Source organism: Ammodytes marinus (assembly GCF_949987685.1).
Source record: "Ammodytes marinus genome assembly, chromosome: 6".
In the NCBI taxonomy this organism is placed as follows: domain Eukaryota; kingdom Metazoa; phylum Chordata; class Actinopteri; order Uranoscopiformes; family Ammodytidae; genus Ammodytes; species Ammodytes marinus.
Window position 1 is genome coordinate 11,262,307 of NC_137235.1, and position 23,078 is coordinate 11,285,384.

A 23,078-nucleotide genomic window follows, 5' to 3' on the forward strand; every position below is an offset into this window, starting at 1 on the left:
AAATGTCGAATACTCTTTACGTTATTGATATCACACCATTTTGAATTAATTCTCAAAATGTGAAATCTTTCTTTTTCTTGTGCCTGGCACTAACACTGAAAATGAACACTTTATTTAAACACCCTAATCAGAAAATGCTAAATAAATCTTCATCCTCTCCCCCTAATACGTTGTTTTGACCAAGGACCTACCTATGGATTATAAGCGGTTCGTGAGACAGGACAAACATCACAGACGTGTCATTTATTAACGTCGCAACTAGTGACATCATCTTCATTGGTTTACCAGTGGTCACATGACGGCCTCAAACCCGGAAACTATACACAGCTGTTGTTGGCAGAGAGGCGTTTCAATCTGGTGTCAATTTCTTTATATGTCCATGAGAGAGGCGAGCAGCAGAGGTACCTGTTTGATAGTAGACCTGTGTAGTGAAATTAAAACAACCAGCGGTTAAACTTGAGATGCCGTCGGCGTCGACACAACACTTTGAGGGATAAATCGTCCTGAAGTTGAAAACCAAAGCTGGTTTGTGGCTCTGTCTGACGTGAAGTGGACAATGCAATACCACAGCTACGTGTGTGTTGTTCTGCTATGTTTGTTGTCCTGTGGGTGTCTCCCGCGTGTACATGCATGCAAACAGGAGCCAGAGACACCGGACTGGAGGATGACTCTGAAAACTATCCGTAACGGAATACACAAGATTGACACGTACCTGAACGCGGCGCTGGACCTGTTTGGTGGTGATGACGGGCTGTGTCATTACAGATGTAGTGATGGTGAGATCACTTTCTTCTTTATCCTTCTACAGCTTTCTCAAACACAACCATTTATCATCTGTCAAACACAAAATGTCAAAAAAAAGCATCACCTTAAAGCTTTGATATTCATATTCTTGATTGGTCGTATCAAAATGAAAGAAGTAGCCTTTTGACAAACTTAATGCATGTTGAGTTTGTGCAACACTTGAGGGTCCTGGAGCTATAGGCCTACATTATCTCCCCCTGAGTGTCACAGTAAGCCATTAAATGGTCTGTATTGATGTGCTTATCTGTAACAGAAAGATAACTGTGGTAGAACAAGAAATAACATATTCACCTTTGCCCCTCTTTCACAGATTACAAGCCGGTGACTCGTCCCGGCTACAAACACCCACCACCCAACGGATGTGGCTCCCCACTGTTTGGATTTCAGGTAGTGGCAGGACTTTATAAAGATCAGATGTTTCTTACTATCTGGGACCAGCCGGATTGGTTGCTGATTGTTGAATGTTACCTAATATTCTAGTTTAACACGTAGACTACTTTTTTTTTAAGTAATATTCTGTGTACACCCACACAAACTAGGCATGATGTTTGTGAATAACTAATAGAGCCAGGTATATTGGCATAGGCGGCACATACTTTGGCTGATAAACCGGAAGAAAAAGAATATAGGCTACAGACGTGCCAGCTATCTGTTTGAGATCATTTACTAACTGGGTCGTCAATCTATAGATTGTCTACTCTCACTCTAGAGTAGTACATTTTAAAACTAGGCAAGCCTATACGTTCTTCCTCTCTGTACATATGTTGGAAACTCTTTTATGAACAAATGGAAGTGATCCTTATCAATTAAATAAATGAAACGTAGGCCTACATAAAAAGTAAACAGGGGCTGTCATCAGATTAAATTCAGTATCAATCCCGTCTTGCTTTTGGTTAAAAAAACAACAACTAAAATAAACAAATAATAGTCTTTCTGTACTAATATATCTCACACATGCAGTTGGATTAAAAAAAACTTCATGGAACCATTTTTCACATCTTTTACATTTGGGGGGAAATTCATGTCTGAAACAGGCAGTATGACTTGAATATGACTCTCAAGTACCATTAAAAATAGAGACAAACCATTCTTTTTTTCCAGTTTGACATTGGCATCCCGTCCATGACCAAATGTTGTAACCAGCACGACCGCTGCTATGACACGTGCGGCCGTCAGAAGCACGACTGTGATGAGCAGTTTCAGGACTGTCTGGAGACCATCTGCCGGAATGTGCAAAAGACTCTGGGGTTGGCCCAGAGTGTCCAAGGTGAGAGGCCGAGCGAAGGTGTTCAAAGTAGATCCAAAATCGCATCACTTTCTTTTTTCTGTTCTACATAATAAAAAAAAATCTAGTTAGCATGCATGCAGTAGGCATAAAATATGGACATACTTTTACTTTCATCATAACATTGCGGCCACATCCGTTTGTTCTAATTTGAAGAATTGGGGCACCCTACAATTTTTTTTCTACCATACTAAATAGCAGAAAGTATGGGTATTTGAACGCAGCATCAGAATCAGGTGATGGTCTGTATATGATTGTAGATCAAGCACAAGAGGCTTTGCACATTGGGACAAGCTTTCAATAATCTGTGCAGCTCTATTCTAAGGTTATGTATGACGAGTCAAACGGTCAACCTTATTTTATCGTATTTGTTACTATATATACTGTAGTCAGGAGGGCCAGCAACTGGGTATTTAGGTACTGCATATTTACAATTAGTGTTCCACAAAAGTATACAATAAAATCCAGTTTAGGTCACTCACGTACACCTGAGAGAGTACTCGACTCGAAAAGGGATGGCCTATGGGTGTATTTTGTGAACAACATCTAGAAACGAAAGTCTAGGAAAGACGCTATGCTTTAGTGGGGAATTTTTTTACATTTACATCTAATAAAAAGAACACATGCATTTCTGATGTAGTTCAAGAATAAATTGGAATGTGTTACAGAGCAGATGTGTAATTCACAGCATGTCCAGCAGAGGGTAAGAAGGACCCACATTGCAACAATGTAAAATACTCATTGACTGCCATTCTTCAATACTGACTCAAAACCACAACTTTAAGCTCATTAATAATGACATTAGAATATCTTTATTGTTCTGATGTTGATTGATTTAAAAAAAGAAAATCCATGTTACAGTAAGGTGACAGCAGGTGCCTGTTTTCAAACTCCCCTTGCCCGCTGTGTATTGGCTCAAGTTCTTCCTCTTGTTTTTTTTCTGTCCTTCTCTGTAGCTTGTGAGTCAGCAGTGACTCTTCTGTTTGACGCTGTCATGCACATGGGATGTAAGCCGTACCTGGACAGCCAGAGAGAGTCTTGTGTGTGTCAGTATGAAGTGAAGAAGGAACTGTGACGCTGCTACGGGATAGAGACTGTGGAATGGACTGATTCAAAAGCCCAACACTGACACACGGATAAAAAGGAACAAACTTTTTATTTTGGACTCAGAGAGATTTTCTCAGGGATAGAGCTTTATTGGCTTGCACTGACTTGTGTCCATCGCCCTTCCATTATTGAAGTTTTGAAATGTTGATGTAAGACACACTTTGAAAACACTTGGTTTTTAAAGTTGACAATTCATCTTTCCTATGCATTTTACGATTTATATTTTGTTAATACTGTGTTATGTGTTTGTCCTGTTATTTTATGGAAACCATTTATTGGTTTAATAAATTCCTAATCATTTCTTGAACGTTTTTGATTTGAAATAAAACTAGGCTATATGTTATTTCGCACTTATTATAGGTAAAACCGAGAAACTGTTCGATTGGTACACAATTGTTTTGTTACGATTATATGCTAAACAAGCTAACCCAAGATCTATTTATTTTTAAATTAAGGGAATAGGCCTACCAGTTCAGCTACACATCCACAAAGCAATAGCATACAATTCAACACATATAATGACAGCCATAATAATAGTGAATAAATAAAACGTTCCCATTTCTGAATACAGCGTGACTAGCACAACACACTTAACAAACTTAATTGAAAATGTCAGAACTTTTCTCTTTATTTTCCATTGAAATTGTGTTTGTTTTATTTTTGAGAGAGAGCATCCTTTAGAAGAGATGGGCCTACCTAGAGGAGTAGTGTCGGGGGACCGCTTGGCTCCCATTGACCCCTCATGTAAAACTTTGAATACCATACCTTTTCTATCATGTAGGCCTATTCAAAGTTGACGTGTATAAGTGAAAAGCCGCTGGTACAAACTGTCTATTAAATGTCCCGATGTCCTAACCTTGGGCTGTGCCAATCCCATTTTCACGTTTTTTGTTTGTGAATCGTGGTTTCTATTTAGCTCCATGGTTGCAATGTGGTTAGGGGTTAAACACGGAAGTCCTGGTTGCTGACCGTTGATTGACAGACGCGAGAGCCAATCGCGTCCTCCGGTTGTTGCATTCAGCCAATGAGATGGAGGGGGCGGGCTTAACTGTGGCTTGTCGGCGTTGCATTGACAAAGCGAATTCATTTTTTCGTTGTCATCCAGTGAGAAGACAAGCTGCGAACATGTCTACCACGGCCGAAGACACCTGTGAAGGTAACAACTAAATATTTATGGTTTATTTAAAACTAGACAACACTTGGAGTTAACTTGTGCTCATGGCGTTTTTAAAGTTAGACAAACAAGTGAAATTACTTACTGTGACTTTGAAGGCTCAGTGAAGCCGTTTACAGTGGGTTTCTGTGGTCTTATAAAGGGCTGTCACGCCTTTACCTTTCTCGTTAGTCAGTAAACAAGCTAGAACAGCATGTGAGGCAAGTTTTTAATGTCATTAAACCACTTCGTAGGAACCTCATTCTCTTTCTCTCCACTTCCCAGGAAGGGTTGCTAAAGACAGCAGATCAGTAACCGACCGGGCGGGTGAGTGTTTTTTACACTAACTTACATATTTAAAAAATAAAGTAAGCTTGTGTGCTATTTAAAAAAAGTTTTTTGTGAGAAAAGGTTGGCTCTATTAAAGCAAAAGTGAAACAAATAGCGAAGCCAAGGATGTGATTTCCCACTTTCACTGCAATCCTTTGCCAATAAGAAACTTATCAGCAGGAAACTAAGGTGCTATTTAGGGTGGAGTGAGGACATCAAAAGGGCGCACTTCCCTCATGAAAGTGTTATTAAGCTGCCACCAAAGTGCTTTCCAAGGTGTATGCCTAACTGGTAAGCTGACAATGGAGACACAAGCAACTATGTGTGTGTTTACTGATGTACTCCTTTAAGTCACACAGACCTATAAATCTGCAGGGTGGGGCATTGATGTGTCATTTTTGGCCTCTGTTCCTTTGGCACCCTTTGCCATCTTTCTCCACTTGTCACCCAGCTATTGAAGTCTGTGACGACTCTAAAGCTGATGGAACAATGGCTGCTTGACCCCATACAAGCAGCAGCGGAGCAATCCATGCACCTGTAGTTGTGCTGCTTAACAAAAGAGCCAAAGCCTGACAAGCTCAATCCTCCTCTGTATTTTTGGCAACTTCAATCACTCATTCAGACTTGTATTTTTTCCACATTTGAAACCAGCTAAAATAAGTTATGCCTGATATCTGCTTGCATTATTCATGCATGTTTGTGTTGTTTTCTATAGCATGCATGGAGAACCTAACAGAGACTGATGCCTTCATCAGAAGGTAACATGTTTCCTCTTGTTCGTGTTGGTATCACCTAGAAATTCTTGTTTCTCAGTGTTCCCCCTAATACTGTCTTCTTCCTATTATGAATCAGCTCTTTAGCTTTGGATCCTGCGGAGGAGTACAAGATGGACAACAAACGAAGAGGCCTTGCACTCATCTTTAACCAGGAGCGCTTCTTCTGGCGTCTGGGGATGAACGAGAGGCATGGCACCAACGCTGACCGTTACAACCTGGAGAGAAGGTACATGGCTTCCATAGCCCGCTGCTGGAGAGGGAACAGCACAACTGTGTGTTTGAATACTTGTCTGTGCTTGTTCCGCAAGTCTATCCCGTGGTTATAACACTGATAGTCGAATTACCAGTCTTGCTCAGTTTCACCTCTCTTTCAGACTGAGGGACTTCAACTTCGAAGTGAGGGCCTACGATAACTGCAAACAGGTGGAGGTCTTGGATAAAATCAGTGAAGGTAAGCGCTTTTATGATCACTTATGACACTCGCATGACAATATGTATTCAGAAGGCTGCAGTTTAAACTAAAGAAATTCAAAGATAAGTGTCAGATCCGGCATATGATATGCTATAGTACACTTGAAGCTGTTCAGTTGCGAGTGTAACAAATACCTGATGCCCCTCCCCCAGCCGCTGAGGAGAACCATTTGGACGCAGACTGCTTTTTGCTGGTCTTCCTGAGCCACGGCGAGAGTGATCACGTTTACACCTACGATGGCAAGATCAACATCAAGGACATCACATCCCTGTTCAAAGGGGACAAGTGCAAGAGCCTCGTAGGAAAGCCAAAGATCTTTATCTTACAGGTACATGCAGACAAAAGCCACCACCTTAGTTGATTCCTTCAGAATCAACTATGTAATATTGCCTGTTTTTTTTAATGCCTTACTTGGGAGTCCATAGTTCTTTAAAATGCGGTCAATGTGAACGTGGCTGTGTCCTTCACTAGGCATGCCGCGGGGACATGCATGATAATCCAGTGACCCCCTGTGATGCTGTGGACAACGAGGTGAAGACCAACGAGGTGGTGGTGGACGCCAGCGCTGTGTACACCCTCCCTGCTGGAGCCGATTTCATCATGTGCTACTCTGTGGCTGAAGGTGAGCACGCAGGGATTTTAAAACTATTAAAGGTCGAATCAGCGATTCATGAGAAAGCTTTTTGTCAAAATCAATTAATATTTCCTCAAGATCCACTGCCTGTCCCGCTGTCTGAGAAAAAAAAATCCAGTCTTAATACACAGCCTAGGCTCTGTTAACTAGTATACAAACAAATGTTTTTTTAGACAAAGGGGGCCCACTCTAGCTTGCAACATACCAGTTTAAAGAGCCTAGGCTGTGTAACACTGTCATTATTTTTTCCAGCACCGTGCGAACAGGTAGTGGTACGGTGATGAGATATTCACTTATTTTGACAAAGTTATTTTCACAACAAGCATTCTCCAGAATAGCTAACTCCACCTTTATTCTACCCTTATATGCATAATGATTCACACTTGGCTTGATTCCGTTTATACTTTGCAAAATTAACATTAAACCTACTTAGAAACTAATTAATAGTTATCTTGCCGCTGTGGTGTTTTTTTAAGGCTACTATTCCCACCGGGAGACCATCAACGGCTCCTGGTACATCCAGGATCTGTGTCAGCTGCTCCAGAAGTATGGGGACTCCCTTGAATTCACAGAGTTACTCACACTGGTAAACAGGAAAGTGTCAATGAGGAGCGTAGGGAACAGTAGTGACCGGAATGCCATTGGGAAGAAGCAGGTACCCTGCTTTGCTTCAATGCTCACCAAAAAACTCTTCTTCCGACCTAAGAAGTAACGGTTTCAGATCTCAGTCAGAAAACCAGATGATTTTAAAGGAATCTCCTTGGGGGGGGGGGGGGGGCGGGGGGGGGGATTTTGTAGATGTTAGAGAATGTAGCTTTTTTTTCTGTTTACAAACATTATTATTCACATTTGCTTTGAACAATCAGCTAATTGGCAGGCTTAGTATTTACAGAAACCAAAGGTTACAAAATAAAAGGAACACCTTCTAATCACATGCTCTGACGACATATAAAACATTCCTGGCCTCAGGCTATCAATTCAATCCTGAAGCCTAATTCCATTTGAGTATGGTTTCGTTCATCATGTTTGTTCGGGAGAAACCAGATTTCTTGGCTGGGTAAAAGTGTTTTTTTTACTCACAAATCTGGTTTCTTGTGTGACTGTAAACACATGCAGTAGAAATTATAATACAATCTAAAACAACAGTAATCAAAAGTCAGATCAGAACATTATTGGTTCCACAACAGCTTCAGGTAGCATTGAATGAAACTAAATATATTTAAGGAATCTTTAGTGTCAAAACAGTGTCATAATAATGTGTGTAGCACAGCACTTGAGTCACAGTGGATTAGATTACTGAGCATAGAAAACATCCTGCCTCTAGGATGGTATAGTCACACCACAGCAGAGGGTGGCCAAAAACAAATGAAACCACTTCTGCGACATAATAAAAGTTGATATACCGGCACCTTTATGAAATAAGACGTAAATGGAGCCAAGGCAATATTTTATGCAGCAAAGGTCCTCTATTTGATAAGTGTGACTATTTATTATTCATTCACTGATAAAATTAATCATGGACTGCCTTAGGATCTGAGTGACTCACCACTCCGAGCTAAACAATATTTTGGAGAAGACCAGAGTGCATATCTTCATTGAATTGTAGATATATTTGCTTAAATGAGACAGAAAAGAGTTTTCTCAAATCACAAATCTTTTTTAACTATTTTTTTTCTATTAAACGCCTAGTTTTATTTGGATTGCATTGGGTTCTAAGGTGTTCCTGATATTTTGTCAAAATACTTTAGATCAATACACATTCTGCACTTTTAAAAGATTGATTTGAAACTGCAGGATTATTATGGACCGCATTCAGTTTTCTTTTCTTTTTAGTCTTTTGTCACATTTTTGCTTGCTTGTTCAATCTATCCAAGACTCCGATGGTACCAGGTAGATGTTGCCTTACCCTAATGATTTGTTTTCATAAGAAGCCAAGCATAGGGTAGAAGTTGTCATTGTACAGGGCAGCTTTCAAAAGCTAAAAAATGTCACAAGTCTGGTTTTCTTGATTCTTAAAATGAGTTGCAGGTGCTTCTACATATAAGCTGAACAAATACTTTCCAATTTACTGTATCTTGCGAGACGAGTGACATAACAGCATGACAACCAGGTAAGAGCAGTACTAATGATTTTGTTTACATCAGGGTTCAAATACTTCAAAGTATCTCGCTCTATAAGCACAAACAATCAGGTAATGTCACAAGAGGTTATCCAGGCACTACACAAACACGCTGTTTGTCTTCAAGCTCGCTCCATCAAAAAGGGAATTCATGTTTGTGCTGTTGTTTGTGTTGTAGCAGCTTACAGTACTGACATTTAATAATGCGTATTTGCACCAATGGCAACAAACACCTAAGTACCTCAGGGAGGAGAGGTGTTTTTTTTATAAAGATGTACTGTGGACCTCAAAACACTTCTAGCTGTGTCAAATGATCTATGACTCAGGAAAAACAAAGCTACCAGCATACACTGATCCTATATTGTTGTGGCCTTGCCATTATGACTTTGTATAATAAAATCTGTGGGACATTTTCAATACTGTTTTGCTTCCAATAGTAGAGTGATCATGTTGTATAAAACTTTCACTTTTTTGTGGCATAAAGTATACGGTACTCATGTTTTTTTTTGTACTATCACACAAACCTTAGATTTCCATCAGGAGATTCTCCAACTGTTCATGAAATACTTTTTATTTCCAGTAGTCCTCAGTGTTTGTACATTTTTTTTAAAGACATAATTGGCATCATCAATATCAAGACTGTAAACAAAACACAGAATGATATTATGGGTTCCCTGGTAAAAAGGCACCGTTAACAAAATAAAGCAGAGTTTTTTTTTTTTGCACTGGAGTGTTGGTGACCAATATTCGTGGCTTGGCCTCATTCACAGCTTTGGCTGGATCTGTGGAAGTGGCAGCTGAAGTTGAGTGGGATCTCTCAGACGTCTTAGGTCCTCCTCCACCTGACGCACAGGGAAGCACAGCCACAAATGGCACTCATTACTAACGACTAGCTTGACCAGGTTTTCCCAGTTTTCTACAAAAGTAAACAGAAGTTATTGTAAAAAGGGAGTTAACCAACCTGGGCCAGTTCATCCTTCAATTCATTGTATCTGTTCACATTGAATTTCTTCTTGCTGGCCCCCTTATAAAAGTAGTGCAGGAACTCTCTTCCTCGAGTGTCAGGGTATATATAATCCTGAGGGAAAGAATAAAGCAGGATTGCTATTATTGCGGAAGCAAAAACATTTAGCACACACATTCATGAAAGTTAACTGAGCTTCATATTTATACACATGTAAAAGGAAGGCACCAGGTTAAGGAGAAGATTGATATCACGGACTGTCATATCTATACGTTCAATATGAAACCACAGCTAGCTAGTAGTTGGCGTAGCATAAAGACTGGAAACGGCAAACTATGTTGCCTGTCATTTGTAAGTTTAATACATAGTGCAATGTTTTAAGTTTGTGGTCTACGGTGTACCAAACTACTACCTGTACCAGGCCAAGTTGTAGTTTGGCGCTTTCTTCAGTCTTGTCGGATCCATCAAGTTGCAAGGCAAAATACCGACATGAAGTCAGTGTCAATAAATAATCTAGCACATAACCAAACAAACTGTATGGTGGTGGTAGGTAGATTCTGTTACCTTCAGAGAGAGACTAACTTCATGCTAAGATAACTGGTGGCTGCAGTTTCCCGTTTCATTGATGGATATGAAAGAGGCACTTATCCTCTCATCTAATTCTCTGCAGATAAACTTGTTTCCCTTTATATTAGAATATAATATTTTATTCAATTTAAGTCCATCCCTGAAAAATAAACAAACGATAGAGTTTTTGTCTTATGTCCCTGAGACTTGCCTGTTTAGTGAGGACATAATAGCCGAAGGCTCCGATGCTGGTGGCATAGGTGATGAAGTAAGTGACGGGCTCGATGACGTCCCACGAATAGACCCACCACGTGAGCCAGGCCAGAGCGCCGCCCTGCACCGATAACAAGGCCATGCCGGTCCACATCACCCTGGAAGAGTGGAACTCTGCTGTACGGGACAGCTGTGCCTTAATCTGTCAGGCAATAATACAAAGAGAGGGGTTATCAGCCAACTCCTAGTAGCCTTCACGATAGCAAAAAAAAAAAACAGGACAGAAAGTGTCATCTTTCAATTTTTTAACAGTACAGTAAACTATTGTCCCGGGGATGTAACAAAAGAAAAGGAGAGGTGTAATGGCTTACAGATGTTAAAGGTGGAGTCAGTGATTCTGGAGAATGCTTGTTTTCAAAATCACTTTTTGTCAAAATCAGAGAATATCTCCTAACGATCTGCTATCTGTCCGTACTGGGTTTGGACTGAAAAATAAAATCTGGTGTTTATATACACAGCCTAAATGGGCATATTGCTAGCTAAAGCGGGCCCCCTTTGTGTATATACCTGTTTAAAGAGCTTAGGCTGCATTGTTCAGCAGCATTTTTAAAGGCAATTTCAGTTAGATTAGGTAGGAGATATTCGTGAGGAGATATTCATTGATTTTGACAAAAAGCATTGTCCAGAATTGCTGACTCCACCTTGAAGACACATCCACTACCTTCTCCAGAGGGGACAGCTCCTGTTTGATGATGTCCAGTCTCTCCAGGAGCGTCCTCTCCTTCAGCAGGTGGTGTTCAGGCAGGTGGAGTGCGGTGTGCAGCAGATGCACAACACTCTTTATGTCCTGCAGCTCCATGGCATGCTCACTGGACACTGTAGCAAGACGGTGAGAAAGTGGCATGAAAAATGTGATGAGTCATTTCAACAGCAGCCCCGAGTAGCCAATCAAAAGAAGACAAAATTAGCATCATCTGTGACCGGAGAGAGCTGTGTTTGTTTGTACCCTTTTCAGGAGAGCAGACGTTATAAACTGCATTGTTGAGTACAAGCTGGAAGTCATTGTCCAGCAGGGAGTCTATCAGCATGGTGTTGGGTACACGCTCTCCATCTGTCAGAATGAGAACACATATCCAACTCAGTTATTTCATTGCAGTTATATAGTTGTATCTAAAAGGCCCAGTACCAACGTTTACTCACTCACTTCCCAATTAAAACCAAATAGAGACAAAAATGCAGGGAAACATTTTGAAATACTAGATGCATCACCACTGAATTTCCTACATTAACCTCAGATACAAATTAATTCCATTAATACATTTTTCCATCAATTTCTGAGCAATGTGTCCGAATTGTGTAGTATATGGGTTTGGTTAGATGGACATAGAGATTGCATTAGCTACAGAATAAAAGAAAATCACTTCAGGAGAGTTGTATTATTTTGTACAAAGCCATAACCTGTGTAGAGGGCCACCAGCAGACATTGGTTCATTTGAAGGCCTAAACGATTGAGAACCACTTACCTATTATACTAGAAATTAATTTTTTTTTAGGATATAAAAGCAATGTACAAGTAATTACTGCTCTTTATCAGAGCTGATTAACCTTTTAAAACATGTCATCCTCAGGGTGGATTTCAAATCAATCTAGCAACAGTGGTGAAATGAGGAAATGATTTGAAGAAATTGTATCTTATCTGTTCTGCACTTCAGCTCTCACTCCTAACCAACAACAGGTCAAACCGGGTTGCAATGAAAACAACCAGATGATTAACTAAACCTCAAGAATGTGATCGGTCCAGTTATTGGGGGATGTAGCTCAGTGGGTAGGGTGGTCAACACACAACTGCAGAGTCTGGTTCGATCCCCCGTCTCCCCGCCACATGTCCAAGTGTCCCTGGGCAAGACACTGAACCCTAAATTGCTCCCGACAGTTAGCTTGCACCGTGCGTGGTAGCTGATGTTATCGGTGTATGAATGTGTGCTCCAGTTGTAAGTCGCTTTGGATAAGAGCGTCTGCTAAATGACATGTAATGTAATGTGTAATATTTCCAATCGAACATGTGTCGCGTCTTACCCTTAGATAAAACGGAGGCGGTGGCTCCGGGGTCCTCTGTCTGCAGATCTGTGATCAGGTCTCCGACACTCATCAGCATGGGCCGCAGGTAGAACAGACACTGCTCATTCCTGGAGGGCAGTGGCACCTCCAGGACCAAACGGCCATATTTGTACTGCAAAGACACATCTGCAACACAGTGCATGGAGAAAACTGTCTTCAGAAGGCTGAGCTTGTGTGTGTTTTTTGTGTGATTGTAAAATGAGAAACCAGGAGACAGCAAAGTGAAATACAGCTATGCATTATTGTATGGATGTAGGGACTGAATCTTACCACTTGAGGGTGGGAGTGTGCTGTAGTAAAGAGCTCGAGAACTTCCAAGTAGAGGCAGCCTCTGTTGAACCTGAAAAAGGAAAAGAGAGAGTGAAAGAAAGAAAGGAGGGACAACAAAGAGCATATTATATGCAGCTTATATTCAGTTTGATCTTTACACTCAATAGAACATCCCTCCCTTGGTTAACTGTCATGTGAGCCAACAATGGAGAGTAAACAAACAAAGAACATCTGAGCTTTGGCTTAAACTTACATGAATTTCCTCAAAAGGCACTCCCTGACTTTTGAAAGCTTTTTTCGGCCCTTTCTAAACGATGTATAATCTGACAAGCTGATTGCAAAGATTCTTCTGATTAAACCGGTTCCCTTTTCAGCTGATGCATGACTTTTAATCAAGTTGAATACATTTCAGGCTGCAGGCTCAGGCTTTTAATTCTTAATGAAATGGCAGTGTTTCTCTCGCCCTATAAAACATATTATCACTCTGCCCAGACCTTAGGTTGCCCCAACAGTCCTGATAATAGAGAGTGCTTCTCTGCCCTGTACGTGACTTTTTTTTAGCCACAAACACAAAAAACGTCATGTGTTCGGCTTCAGGGGAGGAAAAAAAATCCAACAAATCCAACACAGGTGTACTTAATGTAAGTGTAACTACAACATTAAAGGTGGGGTCAGTGATTCTGGAAAAAAAAGCATGTTGTCAAAATCAGTGAATATTTCCCCATGATCCGCTATGTACGTACTATGTGTGTCCTGATTTAAAGAAATCCAGTGTTAATACACAGCTTAGGCTCTGTAAAAGGGCATGTTGCCAGCTATGGTGGGCCCCCTTTGTTTACATGGGATGTGTAATAACACCAGTTTGTTTAAGTGTACACACAGTACGTACACGTAGCGGATCATAAGGAGATCAATTCACTGATTCGACAAAAGATGATTTTGACAACAAGCATTCTCCAGAATCTCTGACTCCACATTTAATATCAACTAGGCCTATACATTCATATTTAGAAAAATGGTGATATGATATTATGTCCTCCAGTGTCCTACTAAACTAGATTTCTGCTGTTGAAACAGTCAATGCCGTTTGAACTGAGTCACAGGAGTCTCACTTCAATACAATACTTTGTCAAATTCTGGGGACATGGCGGCAACTCTGTTCCACCCCTTTGTACTCCAACTGGTAATTTGTTTAACCAATTTAATCTTAAGAGGAAACAAGGGAGTGGGCTGAGGAACCTAACAAGCCTTGACACAAATTTAAAAGGAGCAGAGGCCAGACGTGCAGATGTCCTATATACCCCACTGGTTAGGAGATGGGGCTTTGAGTAACACGTCCACATGGCCAGAGGCTTTTTGTATGTGATAAACGTGAACCACAAAGACAACAACCCATGAGGTCGCTGGTTCGATCCCCGGCAACAGACAGGAGGGTGTTATTTGTAACACTAGTGGTGACAGTGGTATTATATCTAAGGTGCCCACCATTTCTACCTTTGTGTCCTTGAGCAAGGCACTTAACCCCGACTGCTCCAGGGGCACCGTTATATGGCTGACCCTTTGCTCTGTCCCCATCCAAAGTGGAAAAACGCAAGAGGGGATATGTGAAATGACACATTTCAAATGTGCCTTGTGTACAATAATTGGACTAGCTTAACTTAATGGATACCAGTGGCTAAAACCAGAATGTGAAACAGAGAGAAACATACAAGAAGGCCGCTTGTTTTCTAGAGATAACATTCAAATGTAAACTTATGAGGGTTTGTTGGCTTGCTCATGAAGTAGTGCAACCCGCTGTGAAAGGAAATATTATAAATACTCTTATGTCCCAAAGTGATCCCAATTAGACATACTCCAGCCAATCAGCTGGTGTGAGAGCTCCAGATGTTATTATACAGTCGAAAGCTTACACAGAGTTTGAACCACCTACGCAGGAGAACAGCAGCTCTCCATAGACTTTTATAAAAAGGTGTCTTTAGGGCATTTATGAATATGTTCTTTAAAACCAGTGAACAAGGCATCCAAAACGGATATAGTCACACAAGAATGGTGGCATCTGAAAATCAGATAACATGAAAGAAGCACTTCTTAATACATTTTCAGAAAAATGTATTTAAAAAAAAGATTTAAGGATTGTTTCTGGCCAATAGAGCAAATAAAATACCAATAGGAACTTCACATAATGCATAAACCAGGCATACTATGCAACAAGAGAAAATCCTTCACAACTCTCAACCAAGCTGAGGCCATAACCTGCAATGAGGTGTTGCAAGTAGACATCACTTTGATTTCAGGGGTCAAACACCAAAATGGTTGGAAAACACAACCACAGAAACCAAAGGGATAGTTACTAAGGCATAAATGGTATACATTATATCTCAATCAGTTGAAAAACTTCATCATCATTACTTCTCACTGTGGTCATATCAAGCATCTGTAGCACAGCTGTATTGTAAAGGAGTTCAAAAGTTATTCTGTGACTCCTAACAGTTAACTTTAGAAATCAACACTTAAAAATAAAAAAAACATCTACTCAAGTTGTTTGTCGTTTTAGTTGCCAACTATAGAACTATTTCTAACCAACACATTGTTTGTCCAACACTTTGTCAAACACTGTCTAAACAAGTTAGAGAAAAAACTATTCCATGCCTGCATCGAGGCTGGTTAATTGCATTTCTCTGTTATCATCCTGTCCCAACGAGTATCTTCAGCTTATCCAAAATGCAGCTGTGTGCCTGTACTGACAACAACTAGGAAAATAGATAATATCTCTTATTTAAGCTTCTCTTGCTCCCTGTGAAATTCAAACTAGAATTTAAAAGAGCTCGTACTATCTTATAGCCCCAATGGAACACTGCACTGAGTGCAGGCTTACTTATGGTTCCAAGGTCCCTGACATATTGAGCTCCTTTCTCCACCTCTCCCCGTCCATTTACTATACAATGTATAATGTTGTTGCATCTTCCCTGGAAAGGTTGTTGTTTCTCGTCTCACAGGTATAGGCAAATCTGTGCCTGCTGCTTTCACCTGGTCCTGCTTGATGTCCACTGCTACTATTAGTGTTATCATTGGTCAAATTTGTTAAACAAATTAACATTGCCTTTACTGTTACAATTGATATCATGTGTCACGTTTATTTTAATACTATTGTATTTATTGCTGTTGCTGCGCCTCTGTATCACTCTTTCAACTATCTCTCTCTTTCACTTAACCCAACTGTTAGAGGCAGATGGCCACCCACCTCAGAGCCAGGTCCAGTCCGGGGTTTCTTCCCATTATAGGACAGTTGTTCCGTGCCTACTGTTGCCAGATCCTTCCTTGCTAATGAGGGATTGTTGGTACTCAAAAGTGCCGTGGAGGTAACTTCTGCTGTGATTTGGCACTATATAAATAAGATTGCCTTGAAATGAGCAGTATATTGAACAGCCTGAGAAAGCATTTTATAAGCCACACCTAATGCCGCAGCCATATAGCGCTTCATTAAACTGAGTGGTGCGGTTGCTGACTGCCAACAGATACAGCGGATGCATGGGAACTAAACAACTATACACCACTTCACTTACATATAAGCAGACACTTCATGTCAAAGTGGTTTAACAAGGGAGTGGCGTTAAGCAACATTTGAGCTCACATTGGTGGCCTGCTAATGCGATAAAAAGTGTTAAGTGTTAATTATGAGGCTAAATGTGTGTGTGTGTGTGTGTGTTTTATTTGTATGCAAGATCATTGACCAGAACCAATTCCACAGTTGACTGACCCCAGGCAGTTTCTACGCTGTGTGCACACACCAATCCCATTTTAATTCAACAGAACATGGCCGCTATGGCACATTGCGGCTTGACAGCTGGGATGAATTATGGTCCACTTCCAAAGCCATGCTGCTATCATAGTGGTATCGTTGTCTCAAACCCACTGAATTATATGTACTGACCCTTTTAGTGTTTTCACCTACATGCGGCAGTAACAAAAACTCTTACACTGCCGTACAATATAATTAAAGATCGAGTCGGCAACAATGTTTAATTTCTATCGCAAACATAATCTTTATATAAGGAAAGGAGTGTAATGAGCCTATTGCTATACATCAAAAAGCAGTGACTGAGCCCCCTGGTCTCATTACATTTAATGACAGACCAATAAGGAGCAAGGACAATAAATGTTATTTAATGTGCCTTGCGGGGATAACCTGACTGCTGCTCTTAACGCCAAGAACCCATTGCCACAAAACCAACTAATAATTTGGTATTAAAGGTCCCATATTATGCTAAATGCACTTTTTAAATGTGTTCCAACATATCCATGCGTCCACGGTGTGCCTAGAGACTGCCAAAATATCAAAAAAAATAACAATCTCTCCTTTTCTCACTCTCCCCTTTTCTGAAACCCCCACCCCTCCCCCCAAAAACACTCCAGTCAGAATTATCCCCTTTTCTGACCTCACAAACCGTAAAGCCAGAAGCTTCCACTGTGCAGCCCACACCCCTATTTCTTATTGGTCCACGGCCCTGACAGACAGAGGGCGAGGCGTATCTGGCTTCGCTTCCGGACAGGGGGCGGGGGGAGCTCAAAGATTGTATATTTACGAGGGGACCTGCAACTCTTTTTTAAAAAATAGGCCATTGTGAGATTAGCTGAACATCAGCATAGTACAATAAATTATCTGAAAGTTTTTTTCAGCAAACAATTAAAGAAAAACGTATTAGGGACCACTAAGACCATATAATATGGTGTATAATAGAACCGAAAAGTGTATAATATGGGAGCTTTAACAAGAGCACCTGCAAACACGTTAGCAACTCTGTGTGGCTGCATACTGCTTTGAGCTAAATGTTGACTTTAGCATTAGCAAACATGCTCACAATTACAATGTACTGATTTAGTAAGGAATGTTCCAGTTTTAACCATCTTAATAATAAATAATAATAATTCATTTATTTGAGGGTGCCTTTCATAGCACTCAAGGTCACCTTACAGGGCAGTGTTTAAAAAACAAAATCAACAATCATAAAAAACACAAGAACAAGATACATTGAAACAATTTACACAAGTGGGGTGAAATGGGTGGGAGACAATGAACTAGATTGAATATGTCAGTTTAAAAAGATGTGTTTTTAGACGGGACTTAAAAGTGGAGAGAGTGTCAGAGTTACGGATGTCAGATGGGAGGGTGTTCCAGAGGTGGGGGGCAGATCGGCTGAATGCCCTGGACCCCCTGGTGACCAGGGCATTTTACTTAGCATGCTAACATTTGCAAATAATCACAAGGTAGAGCTAAGATAGTTTAACACCTGCAAGTTTGCAGGTGTTAAACTAAAGTAGGCTACTAAACAAATTAAGATAAGAAGCTATTGTTCTAGGAACATGTAGGGCCTAGGGCTATATATGTACTTGCATACCAAACCATCTAATAGTTGGCAAGATATTTCACCCAAAACCAAAATATCCAAATCATAGTGGTGCTACAGGAAGAAGTCAGGGATCACAAAAAGCTGTTGGCCGTAATCCTTCAGGGACTAACACCATCAACTCACATCTAATATCATTTCGCATTTATCACTTTCCATTAAAAATGGATTTAATGGTAAATGCAATACTGCAGATTTAAATGAAAAAGCTGATTTCAGTTTTATTGGCGCAATTACATAACATTGAAAAAGGTAAATTCAGGTCATACAACCTTTTGCTGAGAAGTTTATATTTTAATATTTAATATATTATAGGTGGGTTAGATATATTACCAGCTTCCATTTAATTTAAGTAAATTACTTTAAAGTGTCCAACCTCAAAGCTGTAACTAATAATGTATTAAATTGGGGCAACTCCCCTGCTAAGAGACTGGCACACCCATTGATCACTAATCATATCACAAAGTTCTGTAACAAACTGCAGACCGAAGACTGCACTTCTTGAACAAGCCCATACACAGCAAACACTGAAGTAGCAGGCAATCATACCCATGCTATGTCAAACAAGACACGCAGCCCGCAGAAAAGGATTAAATTGTCTGCTTGTCAAAACAAACCATACTTCCCAATTAAATGAGTCATCAATATGTGGAGTGCTAGGGCGGTCGCTGTTTATCCATTGTCCTCCACACATTTTGGGAGTCAATTTGGAGCTAGGGGGAGCATCGCTGCACACCTGCTCATCATCAAATGATTTATTACTACTGTCCCTTTGCACAACAATCAGCTGAATGTATATTTATTTACCTTATAAGCTATGTGTTTATTATTCAAGCCACGCTAACAGCAGGGAGAGAGAGCAAGGAGTGAAAAACCATTACATTTGGCGTCACACTGCAATGTCATTCTTCCTCTGCAGTGAAGCAGGCTGGGTTATTATCATGGTGACCTGCACTCGTGCACACACAAACTCTTAGACTTTCAATATCTTGAAGTAGACGGAACAGGAAAGTGTTTGCAAGTGATAAACAGCCCAAAGGCTGGGGGGAAAATGAAGGCTACCAAGAGGGGAAACTGAAAAACACCCTCCTGTCAATCATGGCCGAGAACAGCCAGCACTGTACCATGAAAATGATTTGCATTGAGGCATTTGTCTTCCGTTTCTCCAGTTAATGATCCAGTCGGGTTAGGAGGACGAAGGGGGAAAAAACATTGGGGTGAGTGATGATGCTGACCGCACTACGAGCCTATGGTGCAGAGGAAAAAATAAGGTTTGTGTTTGTATAGGTAACATAAAATATATCCTGAAAAAATGTGTCAAAATAAAAAATAATATATTTAGGGAATAAAAACCACAAGCAGGAAAAAATAAATAAAAAAGATTTACTCCCAATCAAAAGCCAGACTTAATGTATTTAATGCATTAGAATGTGAAGATGGCAGCTTTCCGAATAGTTACAGTCCCCTGTGAGGCCAATTCCTTTATTTTTGCTGTAGACTGGAAACATTTGGGTTTGACACCAAACGATGAATATGAGACAATAGATCAACATTTCAGCTTTCATTTCCAGGTATTAACATCTGGATCCGATACACAACTTAGAAGATAGCATTTTTTGAATAGGAACGCCAAATTTTTAGGCAAGCAAAAGTATTGGAACAGATAGACTTTAAATTAATTAAAGTGAATAAACCGTAATATTTTGTCGCAAATACTTTGCTTGCAATAACCGCATCAAGCCTGTGACCCATTGACATAAAACTTTTGCATTCTTCTTTTGTGATGCTTTTCCAGGCTTTCACCGCAGCCTCATTCAGTTGCTGTTTGTTTTGGGGGGTTACTCCTTCGGTCTCCTTTTTAGCAGGTAACATGCATGCTCTATAGGGTTTAAGTCTGGAGATTGACTTGGCCAGTCTATAACCTTCCACTTCTTGCCCCTGATGAACTCCTTTGTTGTTTTTGCAGTTTTGATGAAGGGTCTTCCTATCAGTTTGGTTGCATCTTTCTTTAAATTGGCAGAGGCAGACAAAATGTTCCTGTAGACTTCTGAGTTCATTTTGCTGTTGCCATCAAGTGTTACTGTGTTGTTGTCAAGATGCACCTTTACCAAAGTGATGGAAAGGCTAAAGTTTAGAGAAAGAAAGAATCTGCTCATGATCCCAAACATACAAGCTCATCTGTGAAACACGGTGGAGGCAATGTCATGGCTTGGGCTTGCATGTCTTCATCTGGGATGGGCTCATTAATCTTCATTGATGATGTAACACATAATGGCAACAGCAAAATGAACTCTAGGACTACAGAAACATTTTGTCTGCCAATTTAAGGAAAGATGCAACTAAACCGATTGGAAGATCTTTCATGATGCAGCAAGATAATGACCCAAAACACAACAAAGGAGTTAATCAGGGGCAAGAAGTGGAAGGTTATAGACTGGCCAAGTCAATCTCCAGATTTAAACCCTATTGAGCATGCATTTTACCTGCTAAAGAGGAGACTTAAGAGGGTAACCCCCTAACACAAACAGCAACTGAATGAGGCTGCGTTGAAAGCCTGGAAAAGCATCACAAAAGAAGAATGCAAAAGTTTATTCATGTCAATGGGTCACAGCTTGATGCGGTTATTGCAAGCAAAGTATTTGCGACAAAATATTACGTTTTATTCACTTTAATTTATTTAAAGTCTATCTGTTCCAATACTTCTGCTCGCCTAAAAATGTGGTGTTCCTTTACAAATAATGATATCTTCTAAGTTGTGTATCGGATCAAGATGTTAATACCTGGAAATGAAAGCTGAAATGTTGATCTATTGTCTCATATTCATCTTTTGGTGTCAAACCCAAATGTTTCCAGTCTACAGCAAAAATAAAGGAATTGGCCTCACCGTTCCGATACTTATGGAGGGGACTGTATTCTGCCACGAGAAGATGGTTATTACTAAATAGGTGATAAGTAGAGGCTAGGCCGTCATTTAGCTATACCATACTAAAAGATGTGTGTGTATTTACAGTAAATTGCTACTCAGTCCAAATTGCTACTGGCTTGTGATAGCACAATAAGATACGCCAATCATAAACAAGCAAAGACGTCATCACCACACTGCAGCCATCATGACATAGAAGAAGGACCTGAATACTGAAGTAGTTGGGGGAGAGATTTGAGAATTCATGTGGTGTTCGCAACGGTCCAGAGGAGAAAGATTTAAATGAGCAATTGAAAAAAGGATGAAATTAAAAACTCACCTACACCTTCCTGAATATAAATGCAAATCAGCCACAAAAAAAAATTGCCTTTGTCAACCTGAGCGAGACATGTTTCCCCTTGGGTCACACATAGCCAAAGCAGCATGAAGAGGCCACGCTAGGATTGGAAGCACACTGGGTAACTGGTTTATGAGTTTACAAAATGACTTTAAAAAGTAGCTAAGCCAGGTCTGAAGTTAAGGTTAGCAAACGCTTTGTAAACGGATTCAAAGTTAATATTCTCTGGGATTCCTTTGACCTCTTGGCACATTATCATGCAGTATATTGCTATGAGCCTTATCTGAACGGGGTCATCATAATCATCATCACGCCCATTGCTTTCCTTCCTTCCTTTGCCAAAGTCTTGTGTACAGTAAGTATCGCGTGGTTGAAAGTTGTTTAAGGTTTTACTCAAATGATTCAATGACTCACACACGTCCGACATGTTATTGACCAGACAGGCCACAGACAACAAACATTAAGTGACTAATTTATGTTTCCGCTTAGAACACAAGGTTATTTTCTATGCACATTTTTACCAGGATTCAATAAGGACTTGGTACAAGCAGATTTCAAGTCTTACTTCAAAAGTCTGTGCCGGATAAAAAAAAACATTAAAATATCTCCAGGTAATTGGTGATGCAAAGGAAAACACATTTAACTTTTATAATATATTCTGGCTGTTGCATTACAGTTGCAACACCTAATACCATGCCTTGCCATCTGTGTCTAGAATTCTGGGGTTAAAAAGAACATTGGCTGTTTCAAGCTGCTACCAGGTGTACCAAGAGATTGCCGAGTTGCATCAGTTAAACTAGTTATGTCACTGAGCACAATCCATGCATAACACATACTTTTAATATCAGCAAATCCCCTTCTTTATCATTATGTTATATGTTTAATGATCCAATCAGAGACCAGTGGATTCTAATATACGTTCAAACATGGGGTGAAAGTCTGGATACGAAAAATTATTATGGGTTATTTTAAATGTGTTCAAACATAATTTTGAAAAAAATGACAGTCCTAATTTACACCTTGTTATAATAACACACACAAAAATCTTGATTCCTATCTTCTGTGATTTTGAATTGATTCATAATTAGCAAAAATCGATTTTATAAAAAAATATATATATAGGCTACAGTTAGTTTTTTTTAAAAGGGTATTTCGCGGTCGCCGGTATGTTGCCACAAGCCACACATTAAAATAGACATTGAATGTATAAATAAGACATGGACTTTAGTTTGCCTCATCACACCTCCTTTGAACTGAATCGTTTTTGAATCGAGAATTGTTCTGAATCGAGATTCAATTTTTAATCGAATCATCACCACAAGAATCAGAATCGAATCGTGGGATTCCAAAAGATTCACATCCCAAGTCAATCGCATGTTAATACAAGGTTTGAATGGAGCCTGCTACAATATTTCTCTCACTACAGCTCTGTTGATGAGTTTTCTGTACTACAGAGCAGCACCTGCCCCGAGTTCAAGACCTCAACAGTGACCTTGGAGTGAAAACACAAGTCTGAAAGTCCGATGTCAATGTGCTTCTTCCTGAAGTTCAGTCCTATTATATTTTGTCTGGATGCTTCCCTAATAACAAACAGCCTCTTT

The 23,078-nt window shown here is 40.1% G+C and overlaps 3 protein-coding genes across 4 annotated transcripts in view; 2 read left to right on the top strand and 1 right to left on the bottom strand.

Moving 5' to 3' along the window:
- The window catches only part of LOC307252061 (calcium uniporter protein, mitochondrial-like), a 236,473-nt gene that overhangs the window by 209,314 nt on the left and 4,081 nt on the right, over positions 1-23,078 (bottom strand). Inside the window, exons 2-8 of one of the 2 annotated variants that reach the window (XR_013844919.1) lie at positions 12,813-12,882; positions 12,501-12,668; positions 11,431-11,535; positions 11,146-11,300; positions 10,423-10,626; positions 9,642-9,758; positions 9,394-9,522 (exon numbers count right to left, since the gene is read on the bottom strand). Coding sequence is in view for 1 of the 2 variants with exons in the window: in XM_080029621.1 (XP_079885747.1) it covers positions 9,445-9,522; positions 9,642-9,758; positions 10,423-10,626; positions 11,146-11,300; positions 11,431-11,535; positions 12,501-12,668; positions 12,813-12,882 (897 nt within the window). In the remaining variant the exon portion in view is untranslated. Of the gene's footprint in view, positions 1-9,233; positions 9,523-9,641; positions 9,759-10,422; positions 10,627-11,145; positions 11,301-11,430; positions 11,536-12,500; positions 12,669-12,812; positions 12,883-23,078 lie in introns of those variants that run through there. The other variant, XM_080029621.1, reaches the window with a different exon arrangement.
- On the top strand, positions 385-3,578 carry pla2g12a (phospholipase A2, group XIIA). The gene is made up of 4 exons (XM_080029200.1): positions 385-776; positions 1,115-1,191; positions 1,906-2,071; positions 3,046-3,578. Exons 1-4 carry the CDS (start codon positions 557-559, stop codon positions 3,162-3,164), a joined length of 582 nt encoding a protein of 193 aa, XP_079885326.1. The 5' UTR covers positions 385-556; the 3' UTR covers positions 3,165-3,578.
- LOC307251783 (caspase-6-like) lies at positions 4,288-7,316 on the top strand. The gene is made up of 8 exons (XM_080029199.1): positions 4,288-4,352; positions 4,635-4,676; positions 5,395-5,437; positions 5,532-5,681; positions 5,830-5,906; positions 6,080-6,255; positions 6,399-6,549; positions 7,038-7,316. Exons 1-8 carry the CDS (start codon positions 4,322-4,324, stop codon positions 7,271-7,273), a joined length of 906 nt encoding a protein of 301 aa, XP_079885325.1. The 5' UTR covers positions 4,288-4,321; the 3' UTR covers positions 7,274-7,316.